This window comes from Chrysemys picta, chromosome 17, assembly GCF_011386835.1.
Source record: "Chrysemys picta bellii isolate R12L10 chromosome 17, ASM1138683v2, whole genome shotgun sequence".
NCBI lineage: Eukaryota > Metazoa > Chordata > Testudines > Emydidae > Chrysemys > Chrysemys picta.
Window position 1 is genome coordinate 1811584 of NC_088807.1, and position 21199 is coordinate 1832782.

At 65.8% G+C, this 21199-nt stretch overlaps 1 protein-coding gene across 4 annotated transcripts in view; it reads left to right on the top strand.

Moving 5' to 3' along the window:
* AXL (AXL receptor tyrosine kinase) overlaps positions 1-21199 on the top strand; it is a 29734-nt gene that overhangs the window by 2913 nt on the left and 5622 nt on the right. For 3 of the 4 annotated variants that reach the window (XM_065571014.1, XM_065571013.1, XM_065571012.1), the window contains exons 2-15: positions 2960-3158; positions 3916-4016; positions 4939-5121; positions 8409-8489; positions 8764-8879; positions 10038-10233; positions 15705-15844; positions 16259-16397; positions 17097-17123; positions 17484-17616; positions 17885-17976; positions 18805-18900; positions 19852-19929; positions 20154-20246. In XM_065571014.1, the coding sequence (XP_065427086.1) occupies positions 2960-3158; positions 3916-4016; positions 4939-5121; positions 8409-8489; positions 8764-8879; positions 10038-10233; positions 15705-15844; positions 16259-16397; positions 17097-17123; positions 17484-17616; positions 17885-17976; positions 18805-18900; positions 19852-19929; positions 20154-20246 (1674 nt within the window). Of the gene's footprint in view, positions 1-2959; positions 3159-3915; positions 4017-4938; positions 5122-7720; positions 8057-8408; positions 8490-8763; positions 8880-10037; positions 10234-15704; positions 15845-16258; positions 16398-17096; positions 17124-17483; positions 17617-17884; positions 17977-18804; positions 18901-19851; positions 19930-20153; positions 20247-21199 lie in introns of those variants that run through there. The other variant, XM_065571015.1, reaches the window with a different exon arrangement.

A 21199-nucleotide genomic window follows, 5' to 3' on the forward strand; every position in this document is an offset into this window, starting at 1 on the left:
AACCACAACAGAGGGAGGGGGGCGGGAGTGTCATGCTGCAGGCCGGGTGCCTCTGGCTGAGACACACAGCTGGGGGGTGGGGGGGGGGCTGTGCAGAGCTCTCAGGCTGCTGTTGTGACCCACAAGCCCCCAGAGTGAGGAGCGGGGCCCTTGCCAAGTCCCTTCTGCTTCCCACGCCCTGGAATGTGGCTCCCCTCGAAGGGTTAAATGGCCCAAGGGGGGGCGGGGGATCTGGGAAGGTCCCTGCTCGAGGGGGCTGCAGAATAATCATCTGTCATTTGGCCGCTGGGGAAACCGAGGCACAGAGGGGCAGGCAGGGACTGTCCAAGCAATGCAGAGAGTCAGTGGCCAAGCCAAGGATGGAACCCAGGTGTCCTGATTCCCAGCCCTCTGCTGTGCGCAGGCATTCAGGTGCAGGCCTGGGGGTGGCCGTGCCCACCCCATCCGCCAGTGGCTGCCAGCTCGCCCGGCACGAGGCAGGCCCCTCCCACGTAATGCCGGCTTGTGCATTCCCTCGGCGCTGTGCCAGCCAAGCACCTCCTGGGGGGCGGGGCTGGAACGACAAGGGGCTGCTGTCCTGGGGGTCCCCCTGCCCCCCAGCCCAGGCCGCAGGGTGTCAAACCGGGACAGGCTCCGAACCCTGCCCCCCCTTACCCAACACACCAGAGAGCAGGGCCCTTGGGATGAGCCTCCCTGGGTCCACTCCCAGCAGGTGTAGCCAGTCGCATGCTTCAGGGCCAGAGCCCCAGGGGTCAGGAGGTTTGTCCCCTCGAACCCCAGTCCATGGGCCGGCTCTGGGTGAAAACCAGCCTCTGTCTGTCTCTAGACCTTCGGGGCTGATAAACTCATAGACTCATAGACTTTAAGGTCAGAAGGGACCATTATGATCATCTAGTCTGACCTCCCGCATGATGCGGGCCACAAAAGCTGACCCACCCAGTCCCGGAATAATTCTTTCCCTTGACTCAGCGGTTGAAGTCCCCAAATCATGATTTAAAGACTTCAAGTCGCAGAGACTCCTCCAGCTACCCTGTTTCCCCGAAAATAAGACATCCTCCGAAAATAAGGCCTACTTACAGTTTTGCCTCTCGTTGTAATATAAGGCATCCCCCCGATAATAAGACCTCCCCGATAATAAGGCATCCACCGATGTGTACCGTATTCTTCTTCATTGAAATATAAGACATCCCCTGAAAATAAGACCTAGCGCATCTTTGGGAGCAAAAATTAATATAAGACACTGTCTTATTTTCGGGGAAACAGGGTAGCGACCCCTGCCCCATGCTGCGGAGGAAGGTGAAAAACCTCCAAGGCCTCTGCCAATCTACCCTGGAGGAAAATTCCTTCCCGACCCCAAATATGGCGATCAGCTGAACCCCGAGCATGCGGGCAAGACTCACCAGCCAGACCCTCCAGAAAAAGTTCTCTGTAGTAACTTTTAATATCCCATCATTGACGATTGTTACTAATTACCAGCGATGGCACGTTATTGACCTATTGACTAAAATCCCTTTATCCCATCAAACCATCCTCTCCATAAACTTATCAAGCTTAATCTTAAAGCCAGAGAGGTCTTTCACCCCCACCGTTTCCCTCGGAAGGCTGTTCCAAAACTTCACCCCTCTGATGGTTACAAACCTTCGTCTAATTTCAAGTCTAAACTTCCCGACGTCCAGTTTATATCCATTCGTTCTCGTGTCCACATTAGTACTGAGCTGAAATAATTCCTCTCCCTCCCTGGTATTTATCCCTCTGATATATTTAAAGAGAGCAATCATATCCCCCCTCAGCCTTCGTTTGGTTAAGGTAAACAAACCGAGCTCCTCGAGTCTCCTTTCATACGACAGATTTTCCATTCCTCGGATCATCTTAGTGGCCCTTCTCTGTACCCGTTCCAGTTTGAGTTCATCCTTTTTAAACATGGGAGACCAGAACTGCACACAGTACTCCAGATGAGGTCTCACCAGTGCCTTGTATAACGGAAGCAGCACCTCCTTATCCCTACTCGAAATACCTCGCCTAATGCATCCCAAGACCGCATTGGCTTTTTTCACGGCCACGTCACATAGTCATCCTGCGATCAACCAGGACTCCGAGGTCCTTCTCCTCTTCCGTTACTTCCAACCGATGCGTCCCCAGCTTATAACCAAAATTCTTGTTAGTCATCCCTAAATGCATCACCTTACACTTCTCACTATTAAATTTCATCCTATTACTATTACTCCAGTTTACAAGGTCATCCAAGTCTCCCTGCAGGATATCCCGATCCTTCTCCGAATTGGCAATACCCCCCAACTTTGTGTCATCCGCAAACGTTATCAGCCCACTCCTACATTTGGTTCCGAGGTCAGTAATAAATAGATTAAATAAAATCGGACCCAAAACCGAACCTTGAGGAACTCCACTGGTGACCTCCCTCCAACCTGACAGTTCACCTTTCAGTACGACCCGCTGCAGTCTCCCCTTTAACCAGTTCCTTATCCACCTCTGGCTTTTCATATCGATCCCCATCTTTTCCAACGTAACCAATAATTCCTCATGCGGTACCGTATCAAATGCTGGCCCAGGGGCTCACGATGAGTTACGTCGCGGGGATGTAGGTATACACCCAGCAGAGATGCGGCTGCTTCTGAGGTGGGGACGGGGGCTGTTTATACAGGGATCCCTCTCCTGGAGCTCAGATGCAGCCACCTCTGGGGTGGGGCGCGGGGGCTGGTTATCCCCGGATCCTGCACCTGCAGCTCAGATGCAGCCACCTCTGGGGTGGGGCGCAAGGGCTGGTTATCCCCGGATCCCTCTCCTGCAGCTGAAGTGCAGCCACCTCTGGGGTGGGGCGCGGCGCGGGGGCTGTTTATACAGAGATCCAGGGAACCTGAGGTGCAGCTGCTCCCATACCCAGGGGATTCTGGGGGGCAGCCTCTGGCGCTGGACCCCTTCATCGCGTCCCCCCCACCCGCAGACCTGCACTTCCTGGAGAACCCCTCGAACCAGACCTCATCCCTGGGCAAAGACGTCCGGCTGCGCTGCGCCGTGCAGCTGAGCCAGGAGCTGCCCGAGATCAGCTGGCTGCGGGACGGGCAGGTGCTGGAACTGGCCGACAGCAACCAGATGCAGATGCCCATAAACGACAAGGTCTGGCTGGCCATCAGCGAGCTCAGGTGAGCAGGGGCCTGGCGGGGAGCACAACAGCTCCTGGGGACCAGGCAGGGTCCCCCCTACCTCCTCCCGGTGTCGGCACACAGAGCGGCTGCGTGGCCCGGTAAGGGAGGAGCCGGGATCCTGGGTCAGATGGGCCTATTGGTCTCCCCTGGGGTGGGAGGGACGGGGACACGGGGCTGGTGGCCCGTTGTTCTGATCTGGGTAGCCGGGGGACACAGGGCTGGTGGCCCGTTGCTCTGATCTGGGTAGCCGGGGGGATGGTGCTGGTGGCCCGTTGCTCTGATCTGGGTAGCCAGGGGGACGGGGCTGGTGGCCCGTTGCTCTGATCTGGGTAGCCGGGGGGATGGTGCTGGTGGCCCGTTGCTCTGATCTGGGTAGCCAGGGGGACGGGGCTGGTGGCCCGTTGCTCTGATCTGGGTAGCCGGGGGGATGGTGCTGGTGGCCCGTTGCTCTGATCTGGGTAGCCAGGGGGACGGGGCTGGTGGCCTGTCGCTCTGATCTGGCTGCCCACAGAGGCCCCTGTGTTGGCCCCGTTGGGGAGAGGAGGGGGCTGGGAGAGGGGCAGAGGAAGGGTTGGGGGTGATATTGGGGGACCCCCCCATCACGGAGCCCATTATATCCCCTCAATAATAATTATTTGCCTTAGGTGGGCAGCCCCAAGCACCCACCTGTCCCCCACCCCTGCCCATGGCCATGCCCCTGTCCGGGGGCGAGCGGTGGGGCCCACCCTGCTCACGCTCCCTCTCCGCCCCCCAGCATCCCGTCCGTGCAGCTCTCAGACGCGGGCAGCTACCAGTGCGTCATGTGGGTGAACGGGGAGGAGGTGCTGTCCGACGCCGCCCACCTGGAGCTGGAAGGTGAGTGTCCCTGTGCCAGCGCAGGGGTGGGGCATGCACAGCCCTGATCCTGCCCCGGGCACCACGCCAGGGGGCCCGGCATGGGGCTCAGGCCGGTGTCTGAATAAAGGGGAATGCAGCGACGCTGCCTGGGTCTGCAGAGAGCCTGCGCCCGTCGCTGGGGGGGGCGGAGCTGCCCTGAGTGTGAGCGACGCTGCCTGGGTCTGCAGAGAGCCTGCGCCCGTCGCTGGGGGGGGGGAGCTTCTCTGAGTGTGAGCGACGCTGCCTGGGTCTGCAGAGAGCCTGCGCCCGTCGCTGGGGGGGGGGGCTGCCCTGAGTGTGAGCGACGCTGCCTGGGTCTGCAGGGAGCCTGCGCCCGTCGCTGGCGGGGGGGGAGCTGCCCTGAGTGTGAGCGACGCTGCCTGGGTCTGCAGGGAGCCTGCGCCCGTCGCTGGGGTGGGGGGGGGAGCTGCCCTGAGTGTGAGCGACACTGCCTGGGTCTGCAGGGAGCCTGCGCCCGTCGCTGGGGGGGGGGGGGGGAGCTGCCCTGAGTGTGAGGGACGCTGCCTGGGTCTGCAGAGAGCCTGCGCCCGTCGCTGGGGGGGGGGGGGAGCTGCCCTGAGTGTGAGGGACGCTGCCTGGGTCTGCAGGGAGCCTGCGCCCGTCGCTGGGGGGGGGGAGCTGCCCTGAGTGTGAGCGACACTGCCTGGGTCTGCAGGGAGCCTGCGCCCGTTGCTGGCGAGCGGCGCCGGTATCTTGACGGGGTGCTAACACCCAACCCCACTGCTCTGGGGACTCTGTGTAGGGCAGTGTGGGGAGAGGGCAGCTAGAGATGCCCCAGCTCCTGGGAGCCCCCCGGTACCTGTCCAAGTGGGGGCGACGCTCAGTATGGGCGGAGCCCTGGACGATGGACTAGTCTGAATGCAGCTCTGCCCTCCCCCAGGTCTGCCCTTCTTCTCCGAGGAGCCCCAGGACCTGGAGGTGGCAGCTGACACCCCCTTCAACCTGAGCTGCAGCGCCCAGGGCCCCCCCGAGCCGGTGCGGGTCATCTGGCTGCAAGACGGGGCCCCCCTCAACTCCCTGGTGGACCCCATGGCACGGGCGCCCTCCGTGCTCGCCGTGAGCGGTGAGTGTGGGGGAGGTGTCCCCTTGGGGGCAGGGCGTGGGGTTCCTGCTGGGGGTGGGGGCCAGAGGGCAGAGCCCCCCCACTTTGGGCTCTAGAGAGCAGAGGAGTCCTTGGGGGGGGGGAGATGGGGAAGGAGGCAGAGGCGGGGGTGGAGGGAGCAGCCCACAGAGGCATGCACTGGCCTCCATCTCCATTCGGGGGGGCCCTCGCTGCCCCCTCCCCGGCCCCGCTCTCAATAGGCCGCTTGTCTCCGGCCCGCGGCCCCTTGTGTCGCCTGTGTGGAGGGTGGCATCCGTCACTGGCGACGGCTGGTTCCCCGGGGCGGGGGCGGGGGGACGGCGGCCGCTCTGTTATTGTAGGGTTGCTGCTGGGCAGAGCTGGCGGCCGCAGGGGGTTTATCGCAGAGTCAGCGGCTGGCGCTTGCTGTGTCAGCAGGACTTGTCCCCGTGCAGCGCGCGGGGCCTTTAGACAGGGTAGGAACGACCGGCATCCTTGGGAATGGGTTTGGGCCTCAGCTCTCGTGGGCTGAACCCACCTCAGCGGCTGCCCGGAGCGGAGCACACAGGGGCGGGTCCAAATCCGCGAAAGGATGGGAGGTGCCGTACCAAGGGGGGGCAGCGGGGGTGACCCGCTGTCCACTGCTGGCAATGGGCCACCTTGATTGCATTGGCCTCGTCAGCGCTACGGAGCGATTTCCCCTCCCTCGGTATTCACCCCGTCCCGTCAACTGCTGAGAATAGGCCGCTTGCACCTTCACTGAATTGCCTTGTTAGCGGCCCCCCCATACGGGCCTCTATGCTCCACTCCGGGCAGCCGCTGAAGTGGGTCCAGCCCACGAGAGCTGAGGCCCAAATACATTCGCTAGTCTCTGAGGTGCCGCAAGGATCCCCCTTGGTTTTGCTGATACAGACAAACACGGCTCCCCTCTGAAACCTTTATACGGGGTGTCGCTCATTACAGGGGAAACCGAGGCACAGAGCACCATGGTCACATAGTCCTGCTTCCCAGTTCCCCCCACCCCCAAAACCCACTAGCCCCCACTCCCCTCCCTCAGCCAGGGAGAGAACCCAGGAGTCCTGGCTCCCAGCCCCCTGCTCTAACCACTAGGCGGGGTGGAGCCCAGGCTGGTTAGCTGCATGTTGAAACAAAAGACGTTTTGACCCAAAACCGGGAATTTTTCCTTGTGACCCATTTGGCCGGTTCCAGTGCCCGAGGGACCTCGGGGAGCTGGGCGATGTCGGGGGTTGCCCCATCCACACTGGTCGAGCTGCATGGGGCAGGTCTCGTCTCGCCTGTGGGGGAGGGTCCCCCCTTCGGATCAGGACCAGGGAGGGTGCCCCATTGGCCGAGCAGTCCCAGGTTGTGACAGCGCCCCCCCCCCGCCCCCACGGACGTGGCCAGCCGGCTGCTGACTCAGGCTGGGGGAACGGGCAGCAGATGCCGGAGGTGACTGGGGTGTGAGTCAGGCTGGGGGGGGGAGGGACAGGAGAGGGGCTGAGATGGGGGATGGGGGGCTCTGGAGCACCAGTGTTGGGGGGGTGCAGCGGCACCAGGTGCAGTGCTGGTGGGTCAGGGCTCCGGCTGGTGCCACCACAGGGCCCGGCGTGGCCAGCGAGGTCCATTGCATGGCATGGGGGGGCTGGGGGCGATAGTCCAGCCGCCTTGTCCCCCCCCCCCCATAGACATGGGGCCCAGCCCGGCTGGGAGCGGAGGGGGCCGCTGCAGAACCCTGCAGGGGAAGGGAGCGGCAGGGCTGGGGGTGCAAGGAGCGCGCAGAGGGGGCTGGGAATGGAGGGGCAGGGGAACAGGGGTGTGGGCAGGGGGTGCAGTTCTAGGGGGCTGGGGGTGCAAGGAGCGCGCAGAGGGGGCTGGGAATGGAGGGGCAGGGGAACAGGGGTGTGGGCAGGGGGTGCAGTTCTAGGGGGCTGGGGGTGCATGCAGGACATGGGGGGCTATGGCAGGGCTGACACGTTTCCCCGCCACCCCTGGGCAGTGGTTCTGGGGCTGCTGCCCAGCTCCCCCCGCCCCTGCCAGCCGCAGCCCGGCCGCTGGTTCTGGGCTGGGATCCAGGCTGCGACAGGAGTGCTGGGGGAGGGGGGGTCAGCACAGCCCCTCACCCAGGTGTCAGGCCTTCACCTCAGGCCTTCCATTGGCTGCATCTCTCCTGAGCTGTACCCCCTTATGAGGCAGGAGAGAACCCAGGAGTCCTGGCTCCCAGCCTCCCCGCCCCCTGCTCTAACCTCTAGACCCCACTCCCCTCCCCAAGCTGGGGGTGGAACCCAGGAGTCCTGGCTGCCCACCCCCCTCAGTCCAGCCCCCAGCCCTGTCTGAGGTTCCTGCCGTGGGGCTGCGGCCGGGGAGCCAGACCCGGAAATGCCACCACATGGCGGGAGCTGGGGACTGACATACCAGCCTGGCCAGGCCGGCTGGGCGGGAGCCTGGGCCCCAGATGTGCCGGGGGAGGAGGGGGGCACTGCCAGGCTGGGGCCTGCGGGAAGCTGGTTCCGCTCGCTCTGACGCCCCGGGCAGGCGCCGGGTGAGTTCCTGGAGCACAGCGTGGACGTGCTGCCCTGCCCCCCGTCCTGCCCCCTGCCTGGGACCCCCTCCATCCCTGCACCGTGCCCCAGGCTAGGCAGAGGAGCAGGGATTGGGGGGGGGACTGGGAATTTGCACCACAGCCACTCCCTGCCAGTGGCCCGTCCCGGCCCCCAGAGCACTGTGGCCTTGGCTGAAGACCCAGCACCCCCCGCGCCTGGTCCCTGCGGGGGACGCCCTGATAAGCTGGAGGCGCCATGACCTTGGGGGACGGGAGGCGGCTGCAGGAGCCGGCGCTGGGAACGGGGAGGGATGGGAACGCCTTGCACTGACGCCCCCTCGCCCGGCCAGACCCGGCCAGGAAAGGGGGAAGGGGCTGGGCCCGGAGAGTGGGGCAGGGGTCAGCGGGGGGGGCTGTGGGTCGGGGGTGAGGGACACCCGGGGGCTGCGGGGCGGGGGTGAGGGGCACCAGGGTGGCGGGGGGCTGTGGGTCGGGGGTGAGGGGCACCGGGGGGCTGCGGGGCGGGGGTGAGGGGCACCAGGGTGGCGGGGGGCTGTGGGTCGGGGGTGAGGGGCACCGGGGGGCTGCAGGGTGGGGGTGAGGGGCACCGGGGGTGGCGGGGGGCTGCGGGTTGGGGTGAGGGGCACCAGGGGGGCGGGGGACTGTGGGTCGGGGGTGAGGGGCACTGGGGGGGTAACCTGGTCCCCTTGCCCCATGCTCTCATCCCCTCCCCCTGCCTTGCCCCTTCCAGGTCTGAACAGAAGCGCCTCGTTCTCCTGTGAAGCCCACAATGCCAAGGGCGTGGCCACCTCCCGGACCGCGGCCGTGACAGGTGAGGGGGCCGGGCCCTGCCCCGCGCTGTGGATCGGGCCCCGGGAGCCCGCGGCTGATTGGCGGCTGCTGGGCTCCCTACTGCACTGGGGGAGGCCGCACTCCAGGTTGCTTGGGGGGGGCAAGCCCCTGCCCCAACTCCCCCCTGAGCCCACAGAGGGTCCCTCGGGATAGCACCCCCCTGTCCAGCCGGTACGCCCTGGAGCACGGATATGGGGTGACGGGGGGCGCAGGCTGGGGCAGCCCCTGAGCCCTCCCCCATTTCCTGCCCGCAGTGGTCCCCCAGCGGCCGAGGGGCCTGGTGCTGGTGACGCGTGGCGAGAACACCCTGGAGGTGGGCTGGGAGCCGGGGGCCAGCGGGGCGTCGCCCCTCAGCATCTGCACCGTCCAGGTACGCTTGGTCGGGGGCTGGTCCGTGGGGATCGGGGCCCTGAGCACACGGGATGGGGGGGCTGAGCACACGGGGGGCTGGTCCGTGGGGATCGGGACCCTGAGCACACGGGATGGGGGGGCTGAGCACACGGGGGGCTGGTCCGTGGGGATCGGGGCCCTGAGCACACGGGATGGGGGGGCTGAGCACACGGGGGGCTGGTCCGTGGGGATCGGGACCCTGAGCACACGGGATGGGGGGGCTGAGCACACGGGGGGCTGGTCCGTGGGGATCGGGGCCCTGAGCACACGGGATGGGGGGGCTGAGCACACGGGGGGGCCGGTCCATGGGGATTGAGGCCCTGAGCACACGGGATGGGGGGGCTGAGCACACGGGGGGCTGGTCCGTGGGGATCGGGGCCCTGAGCACACGGGGGGCTGGTCCGTGGGGATCGGGCCCTGAGGGGGTTGGGGGGATGTTATGGGGGTGAATATCCCTGGCAGGGAAGGGAGTGGTCACACAGGGTTAAGCAGGTGGGGGGGGGGAAGGTGACCCGGGGGGGGGGGGCAGCCGGCCCCCCATTTCCTGTGCCCCCCCCCGCCCCGCTGAGAAAGGGGAAGTGCAAGTTGCTGAGTGCCCGGATTTGGGTTTTATGAACGAATCCGGCTTCCCACTTCTGCTTTCCCCGGAGCCCGGACGTCCCGTCCCCCTGCCCCTGCGGCAGGCTGTGACTGCCCCCCACCCGACCGTGACCGCTGTCCCCCCGGCTGTGTCTGCTGCCCAACCCGCTGCGCCCAGGAAAACGAAACTCGGGAGGCGAAGGGAGTTTCCATGGGGGGACCGTTGACACCCCCCCCGCCGCCCTTCCGCCCCGTGCAATGGGGATGGAGTTGAGAAACCTTCCCTCCCTCCCCCGCCCTGGGGCTGGGGGGTCAGGACTGGCCCAGCAGCCAATGCAGATCGTGGCCCAGGTCTGGGGGGGGCTCTGGGTCGCCCCACTGGTGCGAGAGCCTCCTCCTCTGCAGCATGGAGTTGCCTAGCTCTGCTCCCCCAGGAATGGGGGTCAGGGGCCTGGGGGCGCCCCGTGGCTTGCAAGGGGGATCCGGACCCTTGCAGGCAGGGGAGGGGGCACCCCAGACTGGCCCCCGCCCCCACTAATGCCCCCGCTGTCTCCTCCAGGCCGTGCGCACCGACCAGGACCTCAGCACCGTCCCCCCCGAGGCCATGTACAACCAGAACCTCAACGTGCCACCCTTCCGTCACCTCATCCAGGGGCTGGCGCCCTTCGCCTCCTACCACGTCCGCGTGGCCTGTCGCAGCGCGGCCGGCGCCTCCCGCTGGACCCACTGGGTGCCCATGGAGACCCTGGAAGGGGGTGAGGGGTGTCAACAGGCCCAGGGGGCTGAGCGCAGAGGGGAGTGGGGGCTAGTAGTTAGGGCAGGGGGGGCTGGGTGCCAGGACTCCTGGGTTCTCGCCCCGGCTCTGGGAGGGGAGTGGGGTCTAGTGGTTAGAGCAGGGGGGCTGGGAGCCAGGACTCCTGGGTTCTCTCCCCAGCTCTGGGAGGGGAGTGGGGTCTAGTGGTTAGAGCAGGGGGCTGGGAGCCAGGACTCCTGGGTTCTCTCCCCAGCTCTGGGAGGGGAGCGGGGTCTAGTGGTTAGAGTGGGGGTGCTGGGTGCCAGGACTCCTGGGTTCTCTCCCCAGCTCTGGGAGGGGAGCAGGGTCTAGTAGTTAGAGCAGGGGTGGGGCTGGGTGCCAGGACTCCTGGGTTCTCTCCCCAGCTCTGGGAGGGGAGCAGGGTCTAGTAGTTAGAGCAGGGGTGGGGCTGGGTGCCAGGACTCCTGGGTTCTCTCCCCAGCTCTGGGAGGGGAGCAAGGTGTCACGGAGTATTGGGGGACTCAGGGCCCTGCACCCCCGGCTTCCTGCGATTCACCATGACTCTCAGCCAGCCAGTAAAGCAGAAGGTTTATTTGGATGACAGGAATACAGTCCAAGACAGGTCTTGCAGGCACAGACAACAGGGCCCCCCTCAGTTAGGTCCAGCTTGGGGTCCCAGGGCATGCCAGCCCACCCCCTTGGGGGGTCAGAGCCATCTCTGCCTCCCAGCCATCTCTCCAGCCTCCTTCCAGCCTGCTTCCAGCACTCTGCCTTCAGCGACCCCTCCCACAGCCTTTGTTCAGTTTCCCGGGCCCCGGAGTCATCTGACCTCCAACCCCCTCCTGGGTTCTCATGTTACAAGCTCAGGTATGTTCCCTTGGGCCGGCTCCCATCCCCCGATGCAGACCATCCTAGTCACACTCCCCTGTCAGCATTCACACACCACAGTAAGAACAGTCCCAGTTCGTCACATCTCTCCCCCCTTCGAGACCGAACTGAGCGGGGTCACTTTAGCCAGTGACCTGGGGAAGTTCGAACCTACCCCCGTTCCCATGGATGCCCCCGCATCCCTCCAGTTCCTTGGTGGGAGTTACACCAGGCCCCTTCCGTTCCACGCGCCCCCTTAGGTCGGGGGTGCTTGATGGCACTCGCAGTTCGCAGGTGGGAAGGTTTATGCGGCCTGTGCCCTTTTCCCACCCCCATACCTCTGGGGCTCCAACTGGGCTGTGGTCTTCTCCCAGCGCTCCAGTCTGGAGGTCTGTGCTTTGGGCTCTCTTGGTTTAGAGCCGCCCTTTTTACCTTGGCCACCCTCTGGAAAGGATCCTCTATGCTGGGCAAGGGTCCTAAAGCTGTTTTCCCCTTGTCCCAGGCCTTCCTCCCCCTCTGACAGGGGTCACAGGATCGGCAGTACTGTCGGACAGTAACAAAGACCCCAGGCCAGTAAAAGCTCCGTAGCAGCCTCTGCTGGGTACGCCAGGTTCCCTGGTGCCCTGAGAGGGGAATGTCATGGGCCCGGCACAGCAGCTGGCGGCGATACTTCTGGGGTACCACCAGCTGCCTCCTGATCCCCCCTGACTCCATTTTCCCTGGGGGAGCCCATTCTCGGTACAGGAACCCCTTCTCCCACAGGAACCTTTTCCGGCCACCTCGTTCCATGGTCTGTACCGCATTGAGGTCGGCCAGGTCCCTTATCTTCCGCAAGGAGGGGTCTCTCTGTAACTCGGCCTGGAACTCAGCAGCTGGGACAGGGATGGCCACCTGCTCTTTATCGCCCGCTGGGTCCGAAGCTGCAGCCTCCCTGAGCCGCGTCCCTGGGCGTTCCCTCCCCACCAGGTTAGGGTCCTGCGCCTCAGGCAAGGCACCCCCCCCAAGGCCAGGGCGCAGGGCCCCTCGCCGGCTCTGACTGCGGGTCACAACCAGTGCCTTTTGGGGGTTGCTTGGCCAGTTCTCCAGGTCCCCCCCCATCAATACCTCAGTGGGCAAATACGGGTGTACCCCCACATCCTTGGGGCCCTCCTTGGCCCCCCACTTCAGGTGTACCCTTGCCACGGGCACTTTGACTGGTGTTCCGCCCACCCCCGTCAGGGTCAGGTAGGAGTTGGGTACCACCTGATCTGGGGCCACCACCTCGGGCCGGGCCAGCGTCACCTCTGCGCCCGTATCCCAGTATCCATTGACCTTCCTCCCATCCACCTCCAGGGGAACAAGGTACTCTCTCCGGAGGGACAGCCCCGCGCCCACCGTATAAACCAAAAACCCTGAGTCTGGGGCATCCAGCCCCCTAGAGGAGCTGGCCTGGGGCCCTTCTCTCTCTTGAGCAGTTGATAAGCTGCCAGCCCCTCTTTCGTGAGAAGCCTGCCCCTCGTCCGTCTGGGCCTCTACCAAGTTAACCCTATGCGGGTTCGGTCTGCTCAGTCTGTCCTTGAGCTTGGGGCACTGGGCCCGAACGTGGCCTCTTCGGCCGCAGTAATAGCAGCTCATGTCCCATGGTTCCCCTCGAGCCGGTCGGTTGTCCCTGACGCTGGGCATTCCCCGTGGGAGGGGATTCCCCATATTCCCTCTTTGGGAGGTCCCAGGGTGACTCTCTCTCTGCATCACGGCGGGCCTGTTCCTTTGGGGCTCCTCCCTGCCACCCCCTGACCGGCTCTTTACAAACTCATCAGCCAGCTGCCCGGCGTGTCGCGGGTTCTCTGGCTTTCTGTCCACCAACCACAGCCTCAGGTCGGATGGGCACCGCTCATACAGTTGCTCCAGTACCAGCAGTTTAATCAGGTCCTCCTTCGTCTGGGCCCCACCAGCCCACTTGCTGGCGTATCTTTCCATGCGGACGGCTAGTTGCAGATATGAGATCTCAGGGGTTTTATCTTGACTCCGGAACCTTCCCCGGTACATCTCAGGAGTCAGCCCAAACTCACGTAGCAGGGCCTTTTTGAATAGTTCGTAGTCCCCTTTCTCTGCCTCTCCCAGTTGGCGGTACAATGCCACGGATTTGGGGTCCAGTAAGGGGGTAAGGACCCGGAGTCTGTCCGCGGGATCAACCCGGTGCAGCTCGCAGGCCGTCTCAAAGGCCTCCAGGAAGTCATCCATGTCCTCCCCCTCCTTGTATGGGGCCATGATGCACTTATCAAAGCTCCGTGCAGTCCTGGGTCCCCCATCACTCACCGCAGCCGGGGGTTCACTGCCCTTCAATCTCACCAGTTCCAGTTCACGCTGATGCTGTCTCTCATTCTCCTGTCTCTGTCTCTCTTTCTCCTCCCGTTCATGCTGACGCTGTCTCTCTTCATGCTGTCTCTGTTGTTCACGATCCTCCAGCTCTCTCAGTTTTAGCTCTTTCTCCCATTCCAGCCAATTCCGCTCCCCGGATGCCGAACGTCGCCGGGAGGATCCTCTGCTGGCCGGCGAGCTTCGCCGGGAGGGTCCCCTGCTGGCCGGGGGGGCCACGGCGCCTTCGGTATTTGCTGGGCTCCTCCCCACCCTTCCCCTAGGCATAGGAAGGAGGGGTCTCGGGAAGCCCTCAGCAGCCAGCTGACCACTCCCAGCTGGGACAGACACTGGTGCCTGCGCTGCATTTGCCAGGCTGCTTCCCTGAGACACAGGGATCGGTTCATTCGCGCGATCTTCCGCCTCTAGCTGGGCAACGAGCTGTTCTTTGGTGAGCCTCCCAATGCGCAGCCGCCTCTGCTTGCACAGCTCCACCAGGTCGCTCTTAAGCCGCTTGGCATACATCTTCCTGCTGGCCACTCACCGGCCTGTGTGCTCACAGCTCCCCACAGTTCCCAGGGGGACCCCTAGTGTGCCAGCCCTTCTCGAGGTCACCACCTCTCTGCCAGGGTCGAGCTGCAGACTCCTCCGCCCCTGGGACCACTCGCTGCGATCCCCCCGGGGGACCCTGTTACTGCAAAAGTCCTTCTCGCTGGTCACACACTCCCAGGGGTAATAACCGTCTCTCTCCCACTCTTCAGCAGGCCTGGTCCCCGTCAATCCCCCTTCGTTTTACTGCTCCCCAGTCACTTACTGCAGGAAGCGCCGTCCACGGGGTGCAGTAGATCCCACCGCTGCCACCAGTTGTCACGGAGTATTGGGGGACTCAGGGCCCTGCACCCCCGGCTTCCTGCGATTCACCATGACTCTCAGCCAGCCAGTAAAGCAGAAGGTTTATTTGGATGACAGGAATACAGTCCAAGACAGGTCTTGCAGGCACAGACAACAGGGCCCCCCTCAGTTAGGTCCAGCTTGGGGTCCCAGGGCATGCCAGCCCACCCCCCTTGGGGGGTCAGAGCCATCTCTGCCTCCCAGCCATCTCTCCAGCCTCCTTCCAGCCTGCTTCCAGCACTCTGCTTCAGCGACCCCTCCCACAGCCTTTGTTCAGTTTCCCGGGCCCCGGAGTCATCTGACCTCCAACCCCCTCCTGGGTTCTCATGTTACAAGCTCAGGTATGTTCCCTTGGGCCGGCTCCCATCCCCCGATGCAGACCATCCTAGTCACACTCCCCTGTCAGCATTCACAGACCACAGTGAGAACAGGCCCAGTTCGTCACACAAGGTCTAGTAGTTAGAGCAGGGGGGGCTGGGTGCCAGGACTCTTGGATTCTCGCCCCGGCTCTGGGAGGGGAGTGGGGTCTAGTGGTTAGAGCAGGGGGCTGGGAGCCAGGACTCCTGGGTTCTCTCCCCAGCTCTGGGAGGGGAGTGGGGTCTGGTGGGTTAGAGCAGGGGGCTGGGAGCCAGGACTCCTGGGTTCTCTCCCCAGCTCTGGGAGAGGAGTGGGGGCTGGTGGTTAGAGCAGGGGGAGGCTGGGAGCCAGGACTCCTGGGTTCTCTCCCCAGCTCTGGGAGGGGAGCAGGGTCTAGTAGTTAGAGCAGGGGGGGCTGGGTGCCAGGACTCTTGGATTCTCGCCCCGGCTCTGGGAGGGGAGTGGGGTCTAGTGGTTAGAGCAGGAGGCTGGGAGCCAGGACTCCTGGGTTCTCTCCCCGGCTCTGGGAGGGGAGTGGGGTCTAGTGGTTAGCGCATTTTGAACCACCTTGCCCTGTGCTGCCACCCTGGTGCCAGCTGGGCAATCGCTGACTCATGACGTGGCATCCCCATGACTAAGTGCCCGGTTCCCCAGGGGCCTGGATTCCTGGGTTTGCTCAGTCGGGTCCCCGCTGGGGCAGGATGGAGCGGGGGGGTGCTAACCTGGCCCCCCAAGGCCGCTCTGAGTGTCGGGGCGGAGGCGGGCAGGGCTGGGCTCAGGAATGTTTTGCTCCGATACGGGGCTTTGCGCGATGCCAAGACAAACATGGGGGCAGGGCTGGGGAGGGGGGGGGGGCTCTGTTCCCACGGGGGGGGAGGGGAATTGGCATGTGGGGTCCCCTGGGAACGCAGCTGCCCCAGTGCCTCATGGGGGAGTTCTGCTCCAGGGCAGGGCCCTGCTCCCCCCAGGGGATGGGCCTGGAGAGGGGCAGCCCCCGGGTGACGTGTCTGTGCCCCCCGGCAGCGCCCCGCACCCCCCCGGAGAATGTCACGGCCTTCCAGAACGGCAGCCGGGCCACGGTGCACTGGCTGGCGCCACGCGGGCCACTCGGCGGGATCCTGCGTGGGTACAGGCTGGCCTATCAGAGCCCCGATTCCCCAGAGGTGAGCTCGCCCCACCCCGGGACCCCAGCCTGCCCGCCCCCTAAGCTAGGCCCCTACCCCATCCCGGCCCCCTTGCCCCAGCCAGCACCCCACGCTGGGGCCAGATTGGGGCTGGAGCTCTCTAGAGGGGACAGGCCCCGTGCCCCATTCCCCACCCCCCTGAGCCAGCCAGTCCCCGCCCTGGGGCCAGATCGGGGCCAGTGCCCCCCAGAGGGGACAGGCCCCATGCCCCATTCCCCACCCCCTGAGCCAGCCAGTCCCCGCCCTGGGGCCAGATCGGGGCCAGTGCCCCCCAGAGGGGACAGGCCCCATGCCCCATTCCCCACCCCCCTGAGCCAGCCAGTCCCTGGGGCCAGTGCCCCCTAGAGGGGAAAGCCCAGTGTCCCAGCCCTGGCTAATCCCGCTCTGTGGCAGGTGGTGGTGGATGTGGGGCTGACCACCGAGAAGACCCTGGAGCTGGTCTCGGAGGTGCAGAACCTGACGGTGCGGGTGGCGTCATACACTAGCGCCGGGGACGGGCCCTGGAGCGACGCCGTCGTGGTCTCCCCATCCTGTGAGTGCTGGGGGGCTGGGCCGGGGGAGGGACCGGCCGCGGGGGGGTGGGGGGGCGCCGATCCAGGTCCCGTGGTTCTGAACTGGGTCCCCCGGCGCCGATCCGGATCCCGTGGTTCTGAACTGTCCCTCGGCGCCGATCCGGATCGTGTTGTTCTGAACTGTCCCCCGGTGCCGATCCGGATCGTGTTGTTCTGAACTGTCCCTCGGCGCCGATCCGGATCGTGTTGTTCTGAACTGTCACCCGGCGCTGATCCGGGTCCCGTGGTTCTGAACTGTCCCCCGGCGCTGATCCGGGTCCCGTGGTTCTGAACTGTCCCCCGGCGCCGATCCAGATCGTGTTGTTCTGAACTGTCCCTCGGCGCCAATCCAGGTCCCGTGGTTCTGAACTGTCCCCCGGCGCCGATCCGGGTCCCGTGGTTCTGAACTGTCCCCCGGCGCCGATCCAGGTCCCGTGGTTCTGAACTGTCCCCCGGCGCCGATCCGGGTCCCGTGGTTCTGTGTGGTGCAGTTTCTTGCTACCAGCAGTGTTTTGATTTCTCACGAACCCAGAACCAAGGCCGGTTCCGATCCAGGTCCCATTTCGGGCTCAAAAGCCCCTGGACCTGCTGGTTGGGCGACTCACTGCACTGGCCCCTGAACATGTGCCCCCGGCCTGCCCCATGGCTAATGGTACCTCTCTTCTCTCTCCGCTCTGCAGATCCGCTCGCCCCACAGACCCAGGAAGGTGAGGAACCCCCACCCCTCTGCCCTGCCCCCTCCGCCCCCTCCACCCCACTGCCCCCCAGTCCTGCAGGACCTTGGGGTCAGATCTCACAGGGATCTGTGGGGATCTAGCGCTGCGGGGAGGCACCTGACGGGCCAGTTCTCCCCACCTTGGGTGCAGCCCCTCACGTGACTCAGCCCCGCCCCTGCAGGGAGCTGGGGTTGGTCTGGTGGAGCTGGGGGGTTGGGGAGCCCAGGGGGAGCCTGGTTCCCGGGCAGGTCTGTGCCCGGGGCTGGGGGGGGGCCTGGGGCACATCGACAGAGCACCCTGCTGCCCGCCCCCCCACCCCCACCCAGCTAACCCTCCCCCTTGGCCCTGCAGTGAGGGAGAACGCGGCCCCCGCCTTCTCGTGGCACTGGTGGGCCGTGATCCTGGCCGTGGGCCTGGCAGTGGCCTTCGCCATCTTCTTCGTCCTCGTCCTGGCCCGGCTGCGCAAGAAGGAGACGCGGTTTGGGTGAGTGGAGGGCAGTACGGGGGCTGGGAGTGGGTCGGTGGGGAAAGGGGCAGGGAATGGGGCAGGGGCCTTTCCCCTCTGGGGTGCCGGCTCCCATCCAGCCCCAGGGCGGGGACTGGCTGGCTCAGGGGGGTGGGAATGGGGCAGGGGCCTGTCCCCTCTAGCGGGCGCCGGCTCCCATCCAGCCCGAAGGCAGGGACTGGCTCGCTTGGGGGTCTGGATGTTGCAGGCAGGGGGTCTCTCTCACTGGCTGTCGCCCCCCACGCAGGGAGGCCTTTGAGCCCCGAGTGGAGCAGGGCGAGCTGGTGGTACATTACCGTGTCCGCAAGTCGTACAGCCGCAGGACCACGGAGGCCACGCGTGAGTACCTCACCCGCCACGCCCCGGCCCACGGCTCCCCCCACTCACCAGGACCTGACAGTCAACCTGGGGCCGGCCCCCGGCCAGGCGGGTCCTGGCTGCCTCATTGTACTCCGGGCATCTCCCGAGAGAGCAGGGGCCAGAGACTCGGGTGCCACGCGGCTCCAGACACCTGGGTTCCCATCCTGGTTTTGTTGCTGGCTGGCAGGCTGCCGCTGGGCCAGTCCCTGGCCCTCTCCGGGCCTCGTTCCCCTCCACCCCCTGGTATTCAGACTGAGAGCTGTCTGGGCAGCGCCCGGCGCGACGGGGCCCCGATCTCGGCCGGGGTCTGGGCAGCGCCCAGCGCGACGGGGCCCCGATCTCAGCCGGGGTCTGGGCAGCGCCCGGCGCGACGGGGCCCCGATCTCGGCCGGGGTCTGGGCGGCGCCCGGCCCAACGGGGCCCCGATCTCGGCCGGGGTCTGGGCGGCGCCCGGCGTGATGGGGCCCTGGTCTCGGTCGAGGCCTGGGCAGCGGCTGGCCTGACGGGGCCCCGATCTCGGTCGGGGTCTGGGCAGCGCCCGGCGCGACGGGGCCCCGATCTCGGCCGGGGTCTGGGCAGCGCCCGGCGTGACGGGGCCCCGATCTCGGCCAGGGTCTGGGCAGCGCCCGGCGTGACGGGGCCCCGATCTCGGCCGGGGTCTGGGCAGCGCCCGGCCCGACGGGGCCCCGATCTCGGCCGGGGTCTGGGCAGCGCCCGGCGCGACGGGGCCCCGATCTCGGCCAGGGTCTGTGCCCCCATCGTTACTGCACCGGAGCCTGACCCCTTGTCCCTGCCCTCGCGCCACAGTGAACAGCCTGGGCATCAGTGAGGACCTGAAGGAGAAGCTACGGGACGTGATGGTGGACCGGCACAAAGTGGCCCTGGGGAAGACCCTGGGTGAAGGTAGGTGGCCTGCACCCCACGCTGGAGGGCAGCAATGCATTGTGGGATCTGCTACCCCCGATGGATCCATTGGGGTTGGCGTGTTCCCCCCCGTGCGGCCCAGGGAGCCAGGCAGGCGGGGGGCTGGGGGCTGCGTGTTCCCAGCGCAGGGAGCTGCAGGCCAGGTTCCCCTCGCGCCGCCGACGTGGCCAGGGAGCTCCAGCTTTGGAAAGTTGCGAGCCCGGCTGGAAAAGCCCCTGGCTCGCGGCTCCAGCGCTCCTGGTGTTTCCAGTCCCCGCCCCGGCCCGATTCCACAGCCCCATCCAGCTCCCGGCTTGGCAGGGAGATATTCCCCAAGCAGCTCCCTCGCCAGGGAGCGGATGTAACCCGTTCCGGCCACATTTCCCCCCTGCTGTCGGCACAGGGAATTGGGCAGTGGGGTGCCCCCTGCTGTCAGGACAGAGATCTGGGGGGCAGCTGGGGCTGGTAGAAGTGGGGCTCTGCCTGTCAATTTCCCCACCGAGGTGCAGGCCCCCGCCCCGAGACAGGGCCCCTGCGGCCCCCAGGTGGGCGTGTAGCTGGTCTCTGTTCCGCCACCCGGCCCGGCCCAGCCAGGATCAGTCCTGGCTGCTGCTGGGGGGGGGTGTGTGTGTGTGTGTGTGTGTGTGTGTGAGAGAGCATGTGCACTGCTGTGCGTGTGTGTTTGTGCTCTGCTGGGTGCGTCTCTGTGCACAAGCTGCTGCCCCCTGCTGGCTGCCTGGGGAATGGCCGTGCTGTGTGCACTGCTGGGTGTGTGTGCATTGTGCTCTACTGGGGAGGGTGTGTGTGTGTGTGTGTGTGTGTGTGTGTGTGTGTGTGTGTGTGTGCACAAGCTTCTGCCCCCTGCTGGCTGCCTGGGGAATGGCCGTGCTGTGTGTCCCAGCCCCTGCACTGCCGGAGATCTCACAGCCCCTCTGCCTCCGGCTTCCCCAGGCGAGTTCGGCTCCGTCATGGAAGGGCAGCTCAACCAGGACGACAGCGTCCTCAAGGTGGCCGTCAAGACCATGAAGAGTAAGTGTCTGGCTGGCACCTGGGGGGCTGGCGAGACCCTGGGACCCCCCCTCCTCCCAGGGTCCCCTCCACCCAGAACCCCCTCTCCTCTTGCACCCCTAATGGGCCCCCTCCTGCCCCCGCCACCTCCCCAGGGTCCCCTCCTCTGCTCCCTCCCCTTCCCTGCGGCTCTGCCCCGGTGCCCGCAGCTCTGGCATCACACACACACCCCGTGTCCCCCGCAGTCGCCATCTGCACCCGCAGCGAGATGGAGGATTTCCTGAGCGAGGCCGTCTGCATGAAGGAGTTCGACCACCCCAATGTCATGAAGCTCCTGGGTGAGAGCCCCCTCGCCTGGGCGCAGCACCCACAGGGTTAACGGGGCAGGCTTCCTGGGGGGGGGTGTAGCAGGGCCCACGGCCCCGTCACAGGGAGCGGGAGGCGCGGGGTGCCCCGTACGCTGGGCCTGGGGGGGCGAGCGGCTGCAGCCTGGCCCTGGCAGGACGGGGGAATGTCACTGCGATGGCCTGGGAAAGCGGAGAGGAAGTCGGGGGGCCAGGGCCCCAGGGGCGGGAGGTTTCCCTGGGAAAGCAGATGTGGGAGGGAGAGACGGGAACTCGGGACAGCCGCCAGGGGAATTGGCACAGGCTGTGTGCGCCCGGCTGGATTCCCTCCCTCACCGCGTCACGCCTCGACTGCACAGGGCCTGGGGTTCATGGCCCGTCTCCACCAGTGCCCCCGGGCGACCCAGGCCGTGGTGCCCGGCCACAGGGCGGAGCCTGCGCTTCTGGCCAGGCCGGGAGCTCGTCCCGCGGGGCCCATGCGGGGCCCGGCTCGACGGGGCCCTGAGCTCAGCCGGGGCTCCAGGTGCTACCCACATGCATCTAGTGACACCCACGGGAGGTCACTGCACTCCTCTGGCCCCACGGAGCAACTGACCACCGATCCGGGGCAGGGACTCACCCACCACCTGGAACCCAGGAGTCCTGGCTCCCAGCCCCCTGCTCTAACCCCTACACCCCACTCCACTCCCCTCCCCAAGCCAGGGAGAGAACCCAGGAGTCCTGGCTCCCAGCCCACTCCACTCCCCTCCCCTCCCCTCCCCAAGCCAGGGAGAGAACCCAGGAGTCCTGGCTCCCAACCCCCTCCCCTGCTGTAACCACTAGACCCCACACCTTCATTTTGGACTGGTGTCTTGGTGTCCCTGTTCCATCTGGGGGGCTGAGATCCCTGGGGAGTCTGGAGTCTGGGGGGTGGGTATCCAGGGGGGCTGAGATCCCGGGGGGGCTGG